General features: G+C 50.8%; 10 protein-coding genes across 10 annotated transcripts; 5 read left to right on the top strand and 5 right to left on the bottom strand.

The window, feature by feature from the left end:
• BJX67DRAFT_348015 (putative mitochondrial outer membrane protein (Sam35)) lies at positions 1 to 1,531 on the top strand. The gene is made up of 3 exons (XM_071028611.1): positions 1 to 565; positions 630 to 869; positions 920 to 1,531. The coding sequence occupies exons 1-3, from the start codon at positions 302 to 304 to the stop codon at positions 1,313 to 1,315; spliced, it is 900 nt and encodes a 299-aa protein (XP_070888264.1). The 5' UTR covers positions 1 to 301; the 3' UTR covers positions 1,316 to 1,531.
• A 1,064-nt stretch (positions 1,532 to 2,595) lies between these two features.
• On the bottom strand, positions 2,596 to 4,328 carry BJX67DRAFT_348014 (cell division control protein 14). The gene is made up of 2 exons (XM_071028610.1): positions 3,825 to 4,328; positions 2,596 to 3,768 (listed from the first exon to the last, which is right to left on the bottom strand). Exons 1-2 carry the CDS (start codon positions 4,081 to 4,083, stop codon positions 3,152 to 3,154), a joined length of 876 nt encoding a protein of 291 aa, XP_070888263.1. The 5' UTR covers positions 4,084 to 4,328; the 3' UTR covers positions 2,596 to 3,151.
• Positions 4,329 to 5,268: 940 nt separating this feature from the next.
• On the top strand, positions 5,269 to 6,483 carry BJX67DRAFT_379308 (FPP/GGPP synthase family protein; the record flags this gene model as incomplete). The annotated part of the gene is made up of 2 exons (XM_071032538.1): positions 5,269 to 5,666; positions 5,718 to 6,483. 2 exons carry the CDS (start codon positions 5,269 to 5,271, stop codon positions 6,481 to 6,483), a joined length of 1,164 nt encoding a protein of 387 aa, XP_070888262.1.
• A 159-nt stretch (positions 6,484 to 6,642) lies between these two features.
• Positions 6,643 to 8,290, bottom strand: BJX67DRAFT_23567 (Smr domain-containing protein). Its single transcript, XM_071026006.1, has 4 exons — positions 7,720 to 8,290; positions 7,538 to 7,638; positions 7,208 to 7,458; positions 6,643 to 7,130 (listed from the first exon to the last, which is right to left on the bottom strand). The coding sequence occupies exons 1-4, from the start codon at positions 7,748 to 7,750 to the stop codon at positions 6,803 to 6,805; spliced, it is 711 nt and encodes a 236-aa protein (XP_070888261.1). The 5' UTR covers positions 7,751 to 8,290; the 3' UTR covers positions 6,643 to 6,802.
• A 1,328-nt stretch (positions 8,291 to 9,618) lies between these two features.
• BJX67DRAFT_23613 (uncharacterized protein) lies at positions 9,619 to 11,425 on the top strand. Its single transcript, XM_071026021.1, has 3 exons — positions 9,619 to 10,698; positions 10,986 to 11,196; positions 11,252 to 11,425. Exons 1-2 carry the CDS (start codon positions 9,923 to 9,925, stop codon positions 11,014 to 11,016), a joined length of 807 nt encoding a protein of 268 aa, XP_070888260.1. The 5' UTR covers positions 9,619 to 9,922; the 3' UTR covers positions 11,017 to 11,196; positions 11,252 to 11,425.
• gpaA (guanine nucleotide-binding protein subunit alpha gpaA) lies at positions 10,891 to 12,480 on the top strand. Its single transcript, XM_071026000.1, has 4 exons — positions 10,891 to 11,196; positions 11,252 to 11,594; positions 11,649 to 12,205; positions 12,265 to 12,480. The coding sequence occupies exons 1-4, from the start codon at positions 11,079 to 11,081 to the stop codon at positions 12,306 to 12,308; spliced, it is 1,062 nt and encodes a 353-aa protein (XP_070888259.1). The 5' UTR covers positions 10,891 to 11,078; the 3' UTR covers positions 12,309 to 12,480.
• On the top strand, positions 12,455 to 13,096 carry BJX67DRAFT_23451 (uncharacterized protein). The gene has a single exon (XM_071025981.1). It carries the CDS (start codon positions 12,658 to 12,660, stop codon positions 13,015 to 13,017), a length of 360 nt encoding a protein of 119 aa, XP_070888258.1. The 5' UTR covers positions 12,455 to 12,657; the 3' UTR covers positions 13,018 to 13,096.
• Positions 13,097 to 14,577, bottom strand: BJX67DRAFT_23886 (uncharacterized protein). The gene is made up of 2 exons (XM_071026060.1): positions 14,115 to 14,577; positions 13,097 to 14,021 (listed from the first exon to the last, which is right to left on the bottom strand). The coding sequence occupies exons 1-2, from the start codon at positions 14,271 to 14,273 to the stop codon at positions 13,176 to 13,178; spliced, it is 1,005 nt and encodes a 334-aa protein (XP_070888257.1). The 5' UTR covers positions 14,274 to 14,577; the 3' UTR covers positions 13,097 to 13,175.
• Positions 14,578 to 15,612, bottom strand: BJX67DRAFT_23885 (uncharacterized protein). Its single transcript, XM_071026059.1, has 2 exons — positions 14,913 to 15,612; positions 14,578 to 14,855 (listed from the first exon to the last, which is right to left on the bottom strand). Exon 1 carries the CDS (start codon positions 15,480 to 15,482, stop codon positions 14,940 to 14,942), a length of 543 nt encoding a protein of 180 aa, XP_070888256.1. The 5' UTR covers positions 15,483 to 15,612; the 3' UTR covers positions 14,578 to 14,855; positions 14,913 to 14,939.
• Positions 15,589 to 16,094, bottom strand: BJX67DRAFT_23526 (uncharacterized protein). The gene has a single exon (XM_071026001.1). It carries the CDS (start codon positions 15,995 to 15,997, stop codon positions 15,695 to 15,697), a length of 303 nt encoding a protein of 100 aa, XP_070888255.1. The 5' UTR covers positions 15,998 to 16,094; the 3' UTR covers positions 15,589 to 15,694.
• Between the last annotated feature and the right edge of the window lie 1,129 nt (positions 16,095 to 17,223).

Genomic DNA, 17,223 nt, shown 5'->3' with positions numbered 1-17,223 from the left:
ATTTGGATGGCTTGAAAAAAAAGATTCCTGCAATCGCTGATTGGCGGTTGGGTCTCTTTGTGCCTGGGTGCCTTTGTGCCTTAAACTTGGCGGCATCAATTTTCCTAAACCAGAAAATTATTGGGATTGAAGCTTCAAGTTCCGAGGTTTCAACGAGCAGCCTCTTAACAACCCCTCGCCCTCCTTCTCTGACATGCATGGCCTCACTCGGAGCTGCTCCATTGTGTCAAGACTTTTTCTCCGGGTTTATCTTTGTTGATTCCACTCGCCTTGCAGCCCTCAATTCGCCGCTCCGCAGCCAATGACCTCCGATCACGACGGTCGTGGTATTCCCGAACAGCGACCTGAGAGCAGGAGGGAACCACGCCGGACTTGGGATTTCTTTTCAGTTCCTGCTCCTGTGAAACGAGTATTCGATTGCTTTCCTTTACTCACATACCCCCCAAACGATCTCCCACAGTGCACCTGGCCAACTCGACGGGGAAACCGTTTGTTTGTCTTCTCCGATGCCGCCGGAGCCCAACGGGGCCGACCATCTTTTAACCCTCAATGTTTGAAGTGGCAGGTATGGAGACTTTTCTTGATTCAACAATGGCTCATAGTTGACCTTACTTTTCTTCGATGAGTAGGCCTACCTAAAATTTATTGGAATTGAATTTGAGCTAGTCCCTTCGAATAACCATGCCTCTCCCTCTGGCGTCCTCCCGTTCCTCCTCCCTGCTCTCCCCGTTGGCACGAGCACCCCTATTCCTTTGAATAAGATGCAAAAATGGGCGATCGAAGAGGTGCACTGCGAAGAAGAGCAGCAATTGGACTTGCGCTTCGAAGTATATTTGTCCCTGCTTGATAACCGGGTGCGGAACGCTTGGGTACGTATGAATGTCGGCACGAGTGAGAGCCATCACTAATGGCTCAATAGCTCTACCATCTCTATTTGAACCAGGAGAATTTCGATGCTGTTGCGCAACGCCTATATGTCGATCCGTCCACCAACAATTCAACCGTTCGATCCATACTATCGTCACAGTTACAGCAGGCTGCACGCGACGAGCTACTAAAATCGTCATCTTACATTGACGTCGGCGCATTAGAGGCCGAAGCGGCCGAGTCTTTCGACGCGCTCTCTACGCTCTTGGGCGATAATACTCACTTCTTCGATCGTCCGAATCCAGGCCTGTTCGACGCTAGTGTCTTCGCGTATACGCATTTGATTTTGGACCAGAAGATGGGATGGAGGTATAATAGGCTAGAAAAACTACTGTCACGACACGAAAATCTTATCAAACATCGGGAAAGACTACTGAAGTTCTTCTAGGCGGTATTTAGGTTCAAGCGTTGGGAGGACGGGAGTCAAGTCGCAGAGATATATACCTGTACAATAGGAAGTCAACTTGAACTGTTCAGTTCGACGCAGTATCCTCAAGCGCTGTAGAGCACTACGTAGACGTTTGCTCTCAACATGCTCGACTGTACGAGTCCACCGATACAAGGCAGCCACAGATAATTGCATGAGTCCTATTCACGTAATACGAGTGGTATACTATCGCCTTCGCGGTCTTCATTCCCAAACAAGCCCCAAACCACACCATAACACCAATCCACTTTCTCGAACTAGCCCCCAACTTCGGAACCCCTGCACCATCGCCTTGTCCATCCTTTTCTCCATCACCCTCTCACCAGAGTTATTCAGCCACGACTTCCTCAACCTCATGGGTGTAACGTGTCGGCCGGATCTTCGTCCCAGTCTCTACCTCCACAAACCCTGCCTGGCTAATACCCCCCCATCTCCGTGCGCATATTTGTCACAAGAAAGTAACTCCCGGGTCTAATTAGCTTCGCCACACCCTCGAAGGACTTTTCTACAGGGATATGCTCTAAGACAAGAGTGGATATAATCCCAGACGCGCTACCTAGCTGCACGGAGGCAGGAAGAGGTGCAGAAGAAGACATGAATGGCTAAGGTGACCTTGCCCCCAGAGGTAGCACCAGCCATTTGCGCCGCAAGAGTCGCCTTAACATGCCATGCGACGCATCAAGGCGGATAATCTGCGCTTTCTCTGGAGATAGTAGGGCGAGTTGGAGTGTAATTCGGCCTGTCCCCAGCCCATATCTACTATTTTGAGTCGCTGCCATATTCAGATGGAACCGAGGACTGCGCACGAGCCAGAAACTGCGGAAGTAGATTGCGCATCTCACTTGTGTCTAGTCCCTGCAGGACGTTGCCGTCTGTGTCGTAGACCGGTTTGGGCGATTCGGCCAGCATCAAAGGGATCGTCTTGAACAGTGCGAATTGATTTCAGGCACTCGCCGCTGCCCACTTGTTATGGTTTCGATGGTTTCCACGTCTTTCACTGGCTGCCCATCATAGGTGGCTCCTGGGCCGTGGGCAAGGGCGTCTTGGATGGCTCGACCCATTGCGGAGTTCTTTTACCCTGCCCCGAGCTTGCAGGTACCGTTCTACTGTTGTAGCCGTGTAGTGGGCCGTTTGGTGTCGGCGTCGCGTCTGAAAATGTTCGCCAGCACTAGCCGTCCTTGATTTGATGCTTAGATTTGGAAAAAGGAATGGGTTTTAATAGTTGGTTATAGCGAGAAGACGGCAAGAGACTGGACCAAGAAGGCTGACTGGGTTTTGAAGGAGAATACTCCTATCCCAATGCAAACCACCGAACCTTCCAAGAAAATTTCCGGGTTAGAGATCAGTTACAAAATCAGTCCCTCAGACAGCATTTATATGATTGGAAGATCTGAAAACGTTATTGACTAATGAAGGTCTCGATTTACATTATCATCTGAGCTAATTCCTTGGAATTTCCAAAGGCAGGAGGATCATGGACAGCATATGAGACATTAGAAACAAAGAGAAGAGTAATCAGTACCTTATGTGACAGATACGCCATTGAAACCAAGCATCAGAAACAGAGAGGAATAAAAGGAAAGACGAGTGCAGACAGTTGCCAAAACCGTGAGAGAATGAGGAGGAACTCGATTTAAACACCGTGCCAGCCGGGTAGGAAGGTAAAAGGGGCCAAAGGAAGTGAAAATAATCATCTGGTAAACGGGAAGCGAAGGCGAGTCATGGATTCGTTATCCATGGGCGTTCCATTGCGCAATATCTTCGTGGGTCAGAACACATGCATGCTCATCATTCGTCCTAATAGACTGTGGCGCCAAAAGGTGCGGTTTCCTTGAGATCTTCCACAAGATCCTCGACGTTGTTAAGGTATCTCCCCAAAAGAGACTGTTTCTCTTCTGTTGTTCGTGTATCTCGGCCACCCTTCCCATTGCTATTGGCTCCGGGAACATTGACACTTCTAGATACCGGCCCACCTCCCAGCTTGCTTGGGCTGCGCTGGAGAGCGGCGTTTGGTGCACTTGTCGAAAACATTGGTGTTTCCGGCATCAGATAGAAGTATAGGAACTCGACAAGTTTAAGCTTGACTTCGCGGGCTGTCGAGCGCTGCTTAAAGAGTGAGGTCACGGTGAGAAGCCCATCCAGCTCTTCAAAGGTCCGTGTGTTAGTCGGGTGGTCTAGAAGAGCGGTGACAAGGGTAAGGAGCGTCGCAGACTGGATTGCCGGGCAATTAATCGGATCTAAAAGGTCCAACAGAAGGTTCATATAGATCTCACGTGCGAATAAAATTCGCGACGGCGGATGGAGAAGAAGAACACCCTGTATTAAGTCGAGGGTGGAAAGAATGAGGAGATCGTTGGTTCCGCTACTGCCGCGACCAAGTAAATGCTCCAAACAAGTCACCAAGCGCATTGCGACTAGAATCTCAGTTAGCATCTGACTCTGTGTACAAGATGATTGCAAAACCACGCACCATTCCACTGAAATCCATCTTGAAGTTTGAAGAACTCTCGGAATGCAGGGTCGTCCCTAAGATCTGACAGGGCTTTGCAACCCGATTGTGGAGCGCCTGGAGATAATATCGACGAACCCCGTTTGTCAGACACCGGCCGTTTCGCCCTCGAGAGGCAGATCTGTGCGAGGAGCCCTTCAACCTGGCGCAACCCTTTGCGAACCTTGGTTGGCTCATAAGAGGAGAGGTAGTCGAACGAATGCGCCAGCAAAGCTTCCATCAGTAGCGAGTGGTACAGAAATATATAAGGGGGTGGCTAGAGGAGTCAATCCCAATAAGAGGGATGTGGTAGGAGGAAAAGAAACAAGAGAAGGCAAAAACAGAGCGTCAATCCAGGCCCTATGCCAAGAGGGGCAGGGCTTATCTGGAGAGGCAAGTTGCAGAGGGGAGGGTCAAGAGCGCTGCCGAATTTTGGAGATCGGGCAGGGGTCTTCACCAGTCCCTAGCCCTGAGTTTGGATAAAATAACAACCAGGTGGCTGGGAAGAGCGCATGGTCATGGTGCCTTCAAGTAGATCGGAGGCCGAGAAGCGCCCCACCTGTCACGCTTGACTGGCCCATTGGCGGTCACCCAGGGCAACCGCCGCTTTTTCTTCAGCCCAACGCAGACCTGCGCGCTTCGTCGTGCGAGGCTGGAGCTGAACCATGACTGAGCCAATGGTGATGATGATGTCAAAAGTTGCGCCCATGGTCGGGATCGGCGACCTTGTTCAATCTGCATCGGGCTTTGTCCGTCAAGGTTGTCGCCGCAGCTTCTGGAGTCCCATCACCTCTGGACATCCCTCGACTGACGGGCAGTGTCACGTTGTCCATCCCAATTCTGCCTTGGCTGGTCAATCGCCTGCATATATCCCTCGTCCATTGCCGCTGCCAGTATTACCGAAGGGCAATCCGTCATACACCAGAGGGCCGGCCGCGTTCTATTGTCACAATTACCCCGCCCACAAGTGTACCACAGCCGTCCAGACTCTGGCTGGTCTCTGTCCCTCTCTGCAGTCATGTGACACTGTGCGACCACCGCCTGGCAGCATGTGACACTACGTCACGTCGTCCCTGTCTATCTTTTTCGTCTCCCCGCACAAGAAATTGGGGAGCTTTTCGCTGAGCTAGAATATGAGCTGACGACCTCCCCAGGGGAAGATACGTTTATTTATTTACTCAAGAGGTCTTCTTTTTTTTCCGGAGCAGTACAGAACTTGTCCACCTCCTGAACCGCTTTTCATTGGGTTCTCACCTGGCAAATAGTTTTGCTCTCTCGATCCATCTTTGCGTGACCATTTTCTGAGTTTGGAGCTCACCACCGAGCCTCCGCCCTTACCCCAGGCAACCGCGAACCTCGAGGCGCCGATATTCCATTAAATGCTCCCAAGACGCCCCGCAAGGCACGAATCCGGGGTAATTTCGAAATGTCTTCCGGTTCTCAATTTCAACCTCCTGTCTCGATACCCCCACGAACTAGCTCCAATCGGATGTCGGATATATCTCCCCAGGAGAGGGCTGCACTCATGGGCATCTACGAAGAAGACAAGCCGGCAAATCAGGATAGGCTTCAGACAAATACCAACATGCCTCGCGGACACACGCGCAACCAGTCGAGTCTCGACGGGACCAAATATAAAGATGGCAAATGGTCCCAAGAGAATGAGAAGATTGTTATAGGCCCGTACGATTACATGCTTCAGCATCCTGGAAAAGACCTACGACGGCAGATGATCGATGCTTTCGATGCGTGGCTGAAGGTCCCACCTGAGAGCCTGGCCATCATCACCAAGGTAGTGGCAATGCTTCATACTGCCTCATTGTTGTAAGCGCTCTCGTGCCCTTCATATCAAGTGAGGCTAACCCCTGCGCTAAGGATTGACGATGTCGAGGATAATTCTCTTCTCCGCCGAGGAATTCCGGTTGCACATAGCATCTATGGCACTGCGCAAACGATCAATTCTGCGAACTACGTGTATTTCTTGGCTCTTCAAGAGGTGCAGAAACTAAAGAGCCCCGCCGCGATTGATATATATGTCCAGGAATTATTAAACCTACACCGGGGTCAAGGCATGGATCTTTTTTGGCGAGACACACTCACTTGCCCGAGTGAAGATGAATATCTCGAAATGGTGGGTAACAAGACCGGAGGGTTGTTCCGACTTGCCGTAAAATTGATGCAAGCCGAGAGCAGCTCCGGAAAGGACTGTGTAGCCCTCGTGAATGTCATGGGGCTAATCTTTCAAATATGCGATGATTACCTCAATCTATCCAGTACAACTTACACCAAGAATAAGGGCCTCTGTGAAGATCTCACAGAAGGTAAATTCTCGTTCCCTATTATCCACAGCATTCGCTCCAACCCGGGAAACCACCAGCTGATCAATATCCTCCGACAAAAGACAAAGGACGATGAAGTCAAGCTTTACGCACTCAAATACATGGAAAGCACAGGCAGCTTCAAGCACACGCAGAACGTGGTTCGAGATTTGCGGGCAAGGGCACTGCAGCTCATTGACGAAATTGAAACCAGTAGGCGCGGAAAGCAACCGGAGGGGCACAACGACGGCACGATGGTCCGGGCTATTCTCGACAAAATCACAGAGACGACTTTGAAGGATACAAAAGATTCGACCCAATGATCCGTTCGCTTTCGCTTCCTTCTTGGCCAGATAAGCATGGTTGGCCCGGTGTATGGCATTTGTAGAAGGATGGGACGATACGATCTAGTCACGAGATTACGAATTATTTTTTTTTGAGATATCCATCCACCTGAGTTTCGGAATGATGCCACGAGCACAATACCCGTGGACGTTGACGGTTAGTATTGCTCCCAAAATCGGACAAATATAAAGCAATCCAATCAATCCGGGTATAGTGGTCTTAACACTCTATTTGCACCCACCAGAAAACCGCCAGCAGCATCTCCCAAAAATGGACGATTAGATCAATAAAACCATCCTACATAATCACACAGCAAGCCTTCTCCAGCCTGCGCAGCACGCGCGGCAAAACCGCGTTAACCACCTGCTCAACCTGGTCCTGGTTCCCCCCCTGCTGCTGTTGGTGATGATGCTGTTGATGCGAGGGGTACTGGCCGCCATGTCCCTGACCATGCCCATGCGACGGTTTGGAGCCCATATTCGCCGGGCCGCCTGTAAGATTCACATAAATCCTCCCCTCATTCTCCTCTGTCGCATACTGCAGGCCCAATTCGCGGCACACCTGTTCGACGCGCGGTTTAATCTTCTGCACATGATTTGCGGAGTGGTTACCCTTCCCGACGATCCTGGCAGGAAAATATCATTCAGCCCATCAATTCTTTCCTATGTCAATCCCAGACGGCAAAACAGGATTCAAACGTACACATGCAAATGCGTCTGTCCATGACTTCTCGCATACTTGATCCTCTCCTCCAGAATATCCTCAGCCTCCTCGACGAATTGCCCATGCAGATCAATTGTGTCAGCTTCGACGCGTCCCGCGGCGTTGTTCTCCCGAAAGATGAACTCTGATGCTTGGCGGTTATACTCGTCCATTTTTCGGCCGTGGGCTTTGCCTTGTTCCGAGAGTTCTTTTGCCAATGCGCCGTCGCCGCTTGAATATGCTTCTTGTGACTGTATCGCAATTTTTCGAGTTAATTTGTTGGCATCAAAGTTGCAGTTATGAGTGGCAGATAGGTAGGGAAGAACACACGCGTTGGAAACAGGAGCCGCGCTTCGCGGCTTCCTGTCGGGCGAGATCGCGGAGACGGTCATATTCAGCTTCTGCGTCGGTGCTTTGGGCGTGGTTAAAGGCTGTTACGGAGGATCAGCAGGCGAGATTCAGCAAATGCGTTTGTGGCTTCGATGTTTAGTGCGCAGGGAGAATCTGTTTACCACGAGGCCCCATGTATGAAAGTTCGTGCATATCGTCTATTTGTGTCTAATCGCGATTAATATCGCGATTCTACGGTGTATGATGGTATATAAAAGTGAATTGAGGGGAGGAAGTTGCGAGGAGAAGATTCAGGAAAATCACTGCGCAGCTGAAAGATCCCATCCTTCTGGGGATCGTCGCGCTAAATTGGGTGGAGCCCTCGCCATCTTGCGGATCGGGAGTGGGTTTGGAGTCTTTGGATTCTCGCACAATTTCGAGGAATGTGCCACGAACCGTGGATATCTGTATCATTTGTCCATGGATAGTTCGCGGATAACTGGATCTCAGGGACACTGTCCAATCGTTAGACTGGCAAGATGGCGAGTGAGAAGCCACCCCAAGCCCTCAGCTCGATCTTCCGAATTCGTTAGCGGACTTCAGCTCGATCCCCTGAGGGAGTGCTTCATTGACGGCAAACGACCACTGACCTCTGCTCTATTCTCAAGTATTGGAGTTGGTTAACCTAAGGCCCCGACGCGAACAAAGAGGAAATGAATGATCAGGTAGGATTTTCCTCCCATGCTTTCTCTTGCAATCATGATATAGTGGCCGGAGACTCGGTGCTTCAAGTTCAACGCCAGGAAATCCGGAAAGGGGGGGGGGGGAGGCGCACCTCAAGCAATTCATGGAGGGCCGATGTTTGTAGGGAACTCAAGATTTGAACCAATTGCAAATGACATTTTCAAAGAATACTTCATAGCCCCAGGGTGTTAGTTGCGATTTGGATAATGTTGGTTCTTGCTGCCAGTGGGCTCCCAACAGTTTGGATTGCCCGCGAAGAGTTCGAGGTCACTCTTTCCTCATCTCATCTCAGCAACCGTCCATCGCGCTTTCCTACGGTTGTCTCCTCACTGGCAAGGCAAGTGCGATGGGCGCCGCGGACAGAGTGCTGGTTGTTCATTCCTCCTTCTAACGAAGCTTCCATCGCACCTTCCTCGATTGTGATACCTATCGGTTCCCGAAAGGCAAACTCAATGGGTAGACAGATACTCCAGAGTACTCGTAGATGTTGAGGTCGCGATCGCTCCTCGCTGGGTAAATGTCGGCGTGAGCTCGACGAAACGAAAACGTGGCGCCCGCGAATAAGTCTGAGGTGAGAGTGAGAAAAACGCACCGGAATGTCTCGGTCTCAATTCGAATTGAAGCTTGGCCGGCGCATCTTCTCAAACCCAGGTGGTCTTGACTCTCTGGCTCAAGTGCGTCGTTATCTTTTGTCTTCGTGTTCCTGGGCCGAACATGCGACTCCACCGGCGTATCCTTCTAGTCGTCTTCCATGCTGCGCGCTAGGCCAACCTCTTGTGGCGACCGATGTGTCTGGCTTGCCACAGAACGAGTGCGAATCTTGCAGAATGAGGTTTTGAATTTCTCGCGCTGGCCAAAAGTCTGACATTATAATTGGAGGCTGAGATGGCAAATAAACTTCGTCTTGTTGAGCGGAGCCCATGACGAGGGTTACACGGGAGGGACATGACCGACCTGTCAGATTATTGGGTGTTTTACGTCGGCTTTGAGCTGGCACGTTTTGAACATTGGGAGAGCCCATTTCATCCGGCATCGATAGCCTCGTCTGCTTCAGCGCTTTATTCAGCAGCACGGTCGTGCCCTCTCAGTTGGCTTTGAGAGCTGAGCTCATCTTCATGAATGTGCGGAGGAAACCCGGGATCGACGACATTCAACGGTGGAGTATGGAGATGGCCGCCCATCTAGTGAACCTGGATCAGGAAGACGCCTGCCTCTCTTCACCGTCATCTCCACACGCTGTCGGACACAGAGACAAGTGATGAGTAACCTTTGACTAGAGAACGACTCATCATCAGGATGTTCATGCAACTTGTGGATGCATTGCTTGATGCTTGATTTTCCAAAGTCTCGATTACAAATGCAAGCTTGACTGATCACACACGGTTCAGCGATCATGTCTCGAGCTTGACCGCATGCTCGGAAGATGAAACGGTCTGACATGTCTTTCTTGACAAAGTATCATCCTCAGACTCTGGAACGACAGGAGCCCAATTGCCGATTATCAACTGTGATGGCTGGAGCATCTGTTTTGCAGCAGATTCATCATCTTCGTCAGTCTTGAGCAGACCTGCAACAGCCGGAGATTCAACCACGGTACTCTCAATAGGGTGTTAAATCAAGCAGTCATAGCTCTGTCCTCCAATGCGACCTCAGCCTGGTTCCTCCCAGCGGCCCAAGAGTGAGGTACCTCAGGCTTCTTCAGCACCTGCTCTGCTCTGGTTTCTCCATGACTGCACAAAGATGACCAGGCCATTTCGTGCTGCAGACTGTGACCAGAAGAGGCTAGGAAGCGATCCATCAAAAAGGGGAGGACGATTTCTGTGTGTTGAATGGTCTTTTGAGGTTTGCTCTCCACCAGGGCCCCTGTCATCGACAGCCAATGAAGCCAGGGAATCTGGGCCATCCTGGTCATTTCAGACAGTCGCCCCACCCCCCCTGATTCCGGATCGCTCGAACAAAACCTTGGAACCCACGGGCGGATTTTCTGCTCTTCCAGAAGAAAGGCTGTCTTGGAATCGCCCCCTCTTCCTGCTGGAAACTGAACCACTCCGACTGGTGAGAGACTGCCCCTTACCTTCCAACAGCAACCTCCTCATCAGCCCGTCCGCTGTGCACCTTCGCTTTTCTTTCTTCCTTCTCCTGCTCCGCCTCTCCGGATCAACCTCATTATTCTTCTTTTCTTTTTTTTTTCTCTGCAATCAATCTCTTGCTGATTGCCTGCTTCTTGTTTGCGAGGACTGCTGGGAGTTCTTGGTCTCTCACTGCTCAACAAATTTCGCTTCCTTTCCGCGACATCATTCCTGCGCGACTCTCTTCGAATTTCCCCCTGCTTCGACCTGGTCCTGCGCGGATCCATCGCAATTATATTCAATTCGTAAATCGACTTTGATTAATTCACTGAAGACAGAATACGTTAGGTGACCTTTTCCTTCTCGATTCCCACCGCAATTCCCCCGGTCCCCCCCACCCCAACTGCACCTTCCGCCCTATTTCTTGGATCCTGCTGCTTGCGTTGGCCTCCATCATGAATTCGCTTGATTCAACGTGATCTTCATCAATAAGACGGATGTGATTCGCGGATGATGAGCTGATGTTAATTGTTCAATCGCAACCGTGGTCTCTCGTGGACGTTCTCCCAAGTTTAGGATAGCCTCGTTTCAGGAATCCTGTGCACGGAGAATTTGCTGACCTCCATCTCCGACAGACTCTCCTCAAACTCCACGTCACTCACTTAGATCCCTTTCTCTCCAATCACCGGGAACACACTGCGGACCTCGGTTCTTGGATAATCACCAAGATGGGTTGTGGAATGAGTATTGAGGACAAGGAGGGCAAGGCCCGCAATGAGGAGATTGAGAACCAGCTCAAACGAGACAAGCTGATGCAGAGGAATGAGATCAAGGTGCTTTTGCTTGGTATGTCCCTTTTCTGTACCACTGATGCATATTAGTGGCTAATACAACTCTGTAGGAGCTGGAGAGTCGGGCAAATCCACAATTCTCAAGCAAATGAAGCTGATCAATGAGGGTGGCTACTCACGCGATGAGAGGGAATCGTTCAAGGAAATCATCTACAGTAACACTGTTCAGTCGATGCGTGTTATCCTAGAAGCGATGGAATCGTTGGAAATGCCCTTGGAAGACGCTCGTAACGAATATCACGTTCAGACCGTTTTCATGCAGCCCGCACAGATCGAAGGTGATAGCTTACCCCCGGAGGTTGGCAATGCTATTGGTGCTCTCTGGCTGGATGCTGGTGTCCAGGAATGCTTCAAGCGGTCCCGTGAATACCAGCTGAACGACTCTGCTAAATAGTGAGCACAACGGTTTCTTCCTCACTCTCGAGATACGCTAACCCCGTCTTCTAGCTACTTTGACTCAATTGAACGCATCGCACAGCCTGACTACCTTCCCACCGACCAGGACGTCCTCCGCTCACGTGTCAAGACAACTGGTATTACTGAGACGACATACATCATCGGGGACTTGACTTACCGCATGTTCGATGTCGGTGGTCAGCGTTCTGAGCGAAAGAAGTGGATTCACTGCTTCGAGAACGTGACCACGATTCTTTTCTTGGTCGCTATCTCCGAGTATGACCAGCTACTCTTTGAGGATGAGACTGTCAACCGTATGCAGGAAGCTCTGACCTTGTTCGACTCGATCTGCAACTCTCGTTGGTTCGTCAAGACGTCGATTATTCTCTTCCTCAACAAGATCGACCGTTTTAAGGAGAAGCTGCCTGTCAGCCCAATGAAGAACTACTTCCCCGACTATGAGGGTGGTGCTGACTACGCCGCTGCCTGCGACTACATCCTCAACCGCTTCGTCTCTCTCAACCAAGCCGAGCAGAAGCAGATCTACACGCATTTCACATGTGCCACGGACACGTCACAGATTAGATTCGTGATGGCAGCTGTAAATGGTAAGTTACGATCCATTGTCAACCTCTTTTTATTTAATCCTAACTGAATATCTCCCTAGATATCATTATCCAAGAGAATCTGAGACTCTGTGGCCTGATATAATGATCGGTATAGATCGATCGAGTGAAAGTGACTCGTCATTTAGACCGTATGCTATGTTAACTATATTCTGCTTTGACTCTTATCCCGTGTCGCACATTTTTTTCCCCCTGAAAGGTCTTCCAATTGGCGTTGGGACTTTCATTTTCTACTTATAATCATTTTTTTTTTTCTTATCACTTCTTTTCTCTTGACCATTTCCTCGTGTCTTTCATTGTCTTGAGATGATATCTAGCCAGCTCTTCATTTCAGCATTCCCGATATCCACATGACACAGAGCAAGGTTTCCCCCCCCCAATTCTCGTGCAAGCATTAGGCTCCTCTGGCAACCCGGAGGTATATAGCCTATGCCATGTCCTTTTCCTTGGGGTGGCCCTTGTCCCCTCTCTCTCATTCTGATTTCTTATCTCATGTCTCTGCTTTCTGCGCATCCGGATATCCCACGTTTATTTGGTGCACCCAGCATAAAACCATGTGTGTAACCATATATCATGCACACTCTGTTTCACTTTTCTCATGCTATGACTTACATTGTCCATTGCAGATCGTGAACGACATGGTTGTGAGCACAGCCGAACAGCAGGCAGGCAGGGTATTGATTATCATGTCTTTTGTGTTCTTGCGTGTCATGTCCAGAGTTAGTCATCGGTCATATCATATAGTTGTCAAAAATCGTGTCTCAAGTTCAAATTATTGGCTGTATGCCCTGTAAGCAATCGTAGATCTCGTTCTATCACCCGCTGCCAATATATGCATTTACTGCAGATATCTGGAGCGACCGGGGATAGGAAACGCCTGAAGCACCAAAACCAGAAGTTAACCCACCCACGCTCCACGAAATCAATCTAGTTGAATCGCTGATCGCTAGACTCAAAATCTCAATTTCGGCCCGACAAATACAATCAAGACTGCCACCACCCAGAGCGCAAAGATCCAGGCGTACAGCATCATCCGCCCCCACCAACCTTTTCCCTCTGTCATCCGGCGCAACATACCCATTCTCCGCTCCGCAGCGGCCAGGTTCCCCGTCGTGCGATCCAACCCTTCTGCGGCACGGGAGAGGACGGATTTCTCTGCATCCAGAGAAGCCTGGAAGGCTTGTGACGATGTTTTGAGCTGTGTCGCGAGGGAGAGGAGGGAGGATGTGAGGTTCTCTTGTTCGACGCGGTCGGACGAGAGGGTTTGTTCTGTTTCGGCGTTGGAGAGTTGGTGGGTGTTAGGGTGGAGCGACGTCCCTGTTGCTGTTGGGCCTTTTGTGGGATCTGATGCGGGGGTGGGTGTGTTGTGGTGTCTGTTTCGGAGGGTTGTCGTAGCCGGTGCGGGTGGTGTGTTTGTTGGACTCGGTTCGGCCGTACTTGTGGTAATCGGATGTGAGGTAGTAGTTATAGTATTGGGGGTATCCTTTGCAGGTGCTTGTGTTGGGGTGCCGTCTTCGGGTGCCGCTTCATCGGCCGTGCTTCCTCCCTCCGGTGTCCCTAGGAGGTCCTCAGAGTCTGCATCATCTTCGGCTCCGTCGTCATCGTCCCATTCACCACCCAGAGAGGGATAACGAGCCTCCGCCTCCGACTGGATCTCGTCGAGGACGGTTTGGAGCCGTTTCAGTGTCTGCCGATTCCGCGTAAGTGCTGATTGGAGTTCGTGGCGCCGGTCCACGGGCTTGATCTGGGGGAGATTGCATTCGAGGGCTTGTAGGCTTGTGCGGGCGTATTCGATGTTCTTGGATAATAATGTCAGTCAACTGTTCCAATGGCATTTATTATATCCTCTAAAGCGTATTTGCATTTTTGGAGTTATTGAGCTTGGACATACCGCGCTCACTCTCATCCGCTCATACTCCATTCGGCGTAACGACTTAAGATCGGCATCTGGCGAGAGCAAGTTATGTTCGAGGCGGTTGATAAGACGAGAGATATTGAGGGCAGCGAGGCCGAAGGAGTCCGTTGTAGGTGGATAGGTCGTGAGGGTCATCTTGAGCTACCTAGTTGTTCCGAGGACGAAGAGGCCGACGGACGCCTTCCTTTTGGAAGATGGTGTTTCCTCCTGCGAATTTACCCGCGATGGTGAGAGGGGTTAAAGAGGGGCCGATTGAAAGTTGGGCATTCAGATCACTTCATGCTTGCTTCTCGTGCAGGTGCAGGCTGCTGTCCCCCACTGCCTATCGAAATGTCCCGCTGGCGACTCTCGCATATCGCTTGATGACTAATCTCCGTGTTTCCGGAGCAAGTATATCGATTGGCCAAGGGCCGTACGGTCTCTTTTTGCATGACAGTCGCCATGCAGTTACGCCTGGAAAGAATGGAACGAAATGAATAGCAATTTCATGTCTTTGGTCTTCAATATCAGGATTCGTCATTATCTTGGGTCATCACTCATAGCTGATCTTCAACAAAGTAATACGTTGCTGCCTCCTGAGACCCGCAGGCCGTATGTGGCAAATAAGAAAATATCAGGCGGCGAAAAGGTACAATCTTGATGAACAAGAATAGCATTGACCCGGGGGCAAAGAAAATGAAAAAGAAGAACAAGAAAATGGTAGTTGGTGAAAAGCCACTAGGAAGGAAGCAGCTTTAGAATTGAGGACAGGCGCATCAAATGAAGGAAACATACCAAGTCTCGTGAATATGAGAAAATAGATCAGCTGTATTCAATCACACACCGTTTCCAGGTTCGGACGCCCTCTTCGTCTACATCATGGAGAAACTGGATTTCTCGACTACGTTTCTGGACTGACTTCGTCTCACTGGAGCAGGGAGGGTCTGAAAATCCATGACCCTCCTCCGCACCTCGCCCGGTTTGGGGAGAGGTGGCCTGGGACAAATCATCCGCCTGCGTGGGAGAACTCTCGATTCCGGATGGCGGGCTACTGCGATGACGATCTGTTCGCGATTCCACGGAGGACCTATCCTCAGAACTGGGGCGAGGCGAACTTGGTGACCAAATATTTGGATTCTCTTGTTGGGAGTGTTGTCCCGTCGTACTTCTTCGCTTTTGCCTCAGAACAGCGGCGAGGTGGCCACTCGGAGGCAATGGAGACGAGTGGGATAAAGGCTGCAGGATGTCGCGAGCAGAAGGAGGGGGCGTGCGATCATCGAGGGCGTGTTGAGGGGAGGACAACCCTGCGCTTCTTGGTGCACCAGATGACTGTTCGCCACCACTTTTCTCAGACGGCGGATCCATTTGCCCCTCCAGCTAGTATTCTCTCCGTTGTCGGCTCCTGATACGCCAGGCAAGCACGAGAATGCAGGCTATGCAGACGGCTGGGTAAAGTAATCCAAAAAGCGGAAGCAGAGTTCGATAATCACTGACGATGGCGGACTGATCATTCCCAAGGCGCATTGCTGGTCCAATAGGCCACCACTCTCCGAAAACCGGTCACTCGCAGCCCTCAATCAACCCGAGGGTGCAAATTGTCTTGATAGTTGGCCAACCTCGATAGTGTCAGTCGTCTCTGCCGTTATCTCGGTATAGTGAAGGCTGTGTAGTTCTATTTCGGAGGCGAGACTGTAGTGTTCGAACAAAAAGAGAAAGAAGTTGGACGAGGGTATAAGACACGACAAAGAAAAGAATTGGAATATCGACAAAGCGAGGAAATTGAGTGGATAATATCTGTGAACCGTAGCAAGTCGAAGCAACCGAGGCCTTAACCTGGACCAAGATGCAACAAAAAGTTGGTTCAGCGAGGGAGATGGCATGCTCTAATATCCTTCCCCCATTTTTGCATCTGGTGCAGGTAAGAAATTCAAATGCCGGACCATAATCATGGAACCCAGCTGTAGCTTACTTGTAAATCATGTTTGATCTCCCGTAGAGGGGGGGTTGCGCGGTCCAGCTGCATCATTGTCAGCCACGAGAGCTTATGCAGCAAATCGAGCCCACGAGAACCACATCAGAGAGGCCAACAGGCCCCCAGAATGCAAAAGGAACATTCAGATGCAGATGGATTCAGCTGTCCCGCTGATGCGCCACCTCTCCAAGCCAGCGGTGGTGGTGGTCTGCCGTCAGGGCAAGGTCCCACTCGTTCGTTAGGGTCGATGAGGGAGGCTTTCATTCGACGAAAATGGGTTTAAGGCTGCCTATGCGGCTCGATTGCAAGCAAGGAAGCCGATCTCGCTTGGGGCAAATCAACAAAATCGCCGCTAGCATGATTCACCGACGGGTGAGGAGAGGGGAAGCCGGAGGCGAGGGGTGAGAACCCCGAAGAGAGGACAAAGGGAGAGAAGCTCTTTCGAGGCCTGGGGTGCCTCAGCGGTTGCCCAATTGAGTTAACGCCCCAAATCCCGTGAGGAGTCCGTGGCTCCAAGTTTGTCTTGCTCGTCGGCTCTTCATCTCCTTCACAGGTCGTGATTCCAATAGTTTCTCGCTTTCAATTCTCAGCTACGCCTTCATCGTTGATCATCACAGACTGGTCATGGATTTTGGAACTTTAATTTGTCATGATCAGCCCGCCATCAGTCACATCCAAGCTCCAAGACTTCGAGGCCCTGAGGACGCCCTAAAGGCCCCATAAGGCCGGCCCCATGGACCTCTTGTTTGATTCACAGACCGGCTCCTGACAACTACCCTGCTATTGGCCGCCGATGGCTTTCCTTCCCCGCTGGACCCTCTCCAGACTGCTTTTCTCTCCTTGTGATGGATTTTTGGGAAGGCGTTTCATCGCATCTGATTCGAGATTGATCCCTCTTGCCGCCTCGCGAGGTGCGTCACTGCATCACCAACGTCGAGTCACGAACCGGGTGTTCTCTTCTCCTTGTTTTCTGGTGACCCGACCACCTGGTTCCCACAAATGCACGCTGTCGATCCTCGAACACTCTGTCCAGATCAAATTTCAACCCTCCCCACGAGATGGAGGCGATGGGTGCTTCGTTGACGCTTGAATGTTCCTGGCGGCAAGCTCCCATGCCCCGACATTTTGCTCGCA

The sequence above is a fragment of the Aspergillus lucknowensis genome (assembly GCF_044049455.1).
Source record: "Aspergillus lucknowensis strain CBS 449.75 chromosome Unknown BJX67scaffold_10, whole genome shotgun sequence".
Taxonomy (NCBI): Eukaryota; Fungi; Ascomycota; class Eurotiomycetes; order Eurotiales; family Aspergillaceae; genus Aspergillus; species Aspergillus lucknowensis.
The sequence above is the reverse complement of the archived record's forward strand: the minus strand, read 5'-3'. Positions and strand labels throughout refer to the sequence as shown.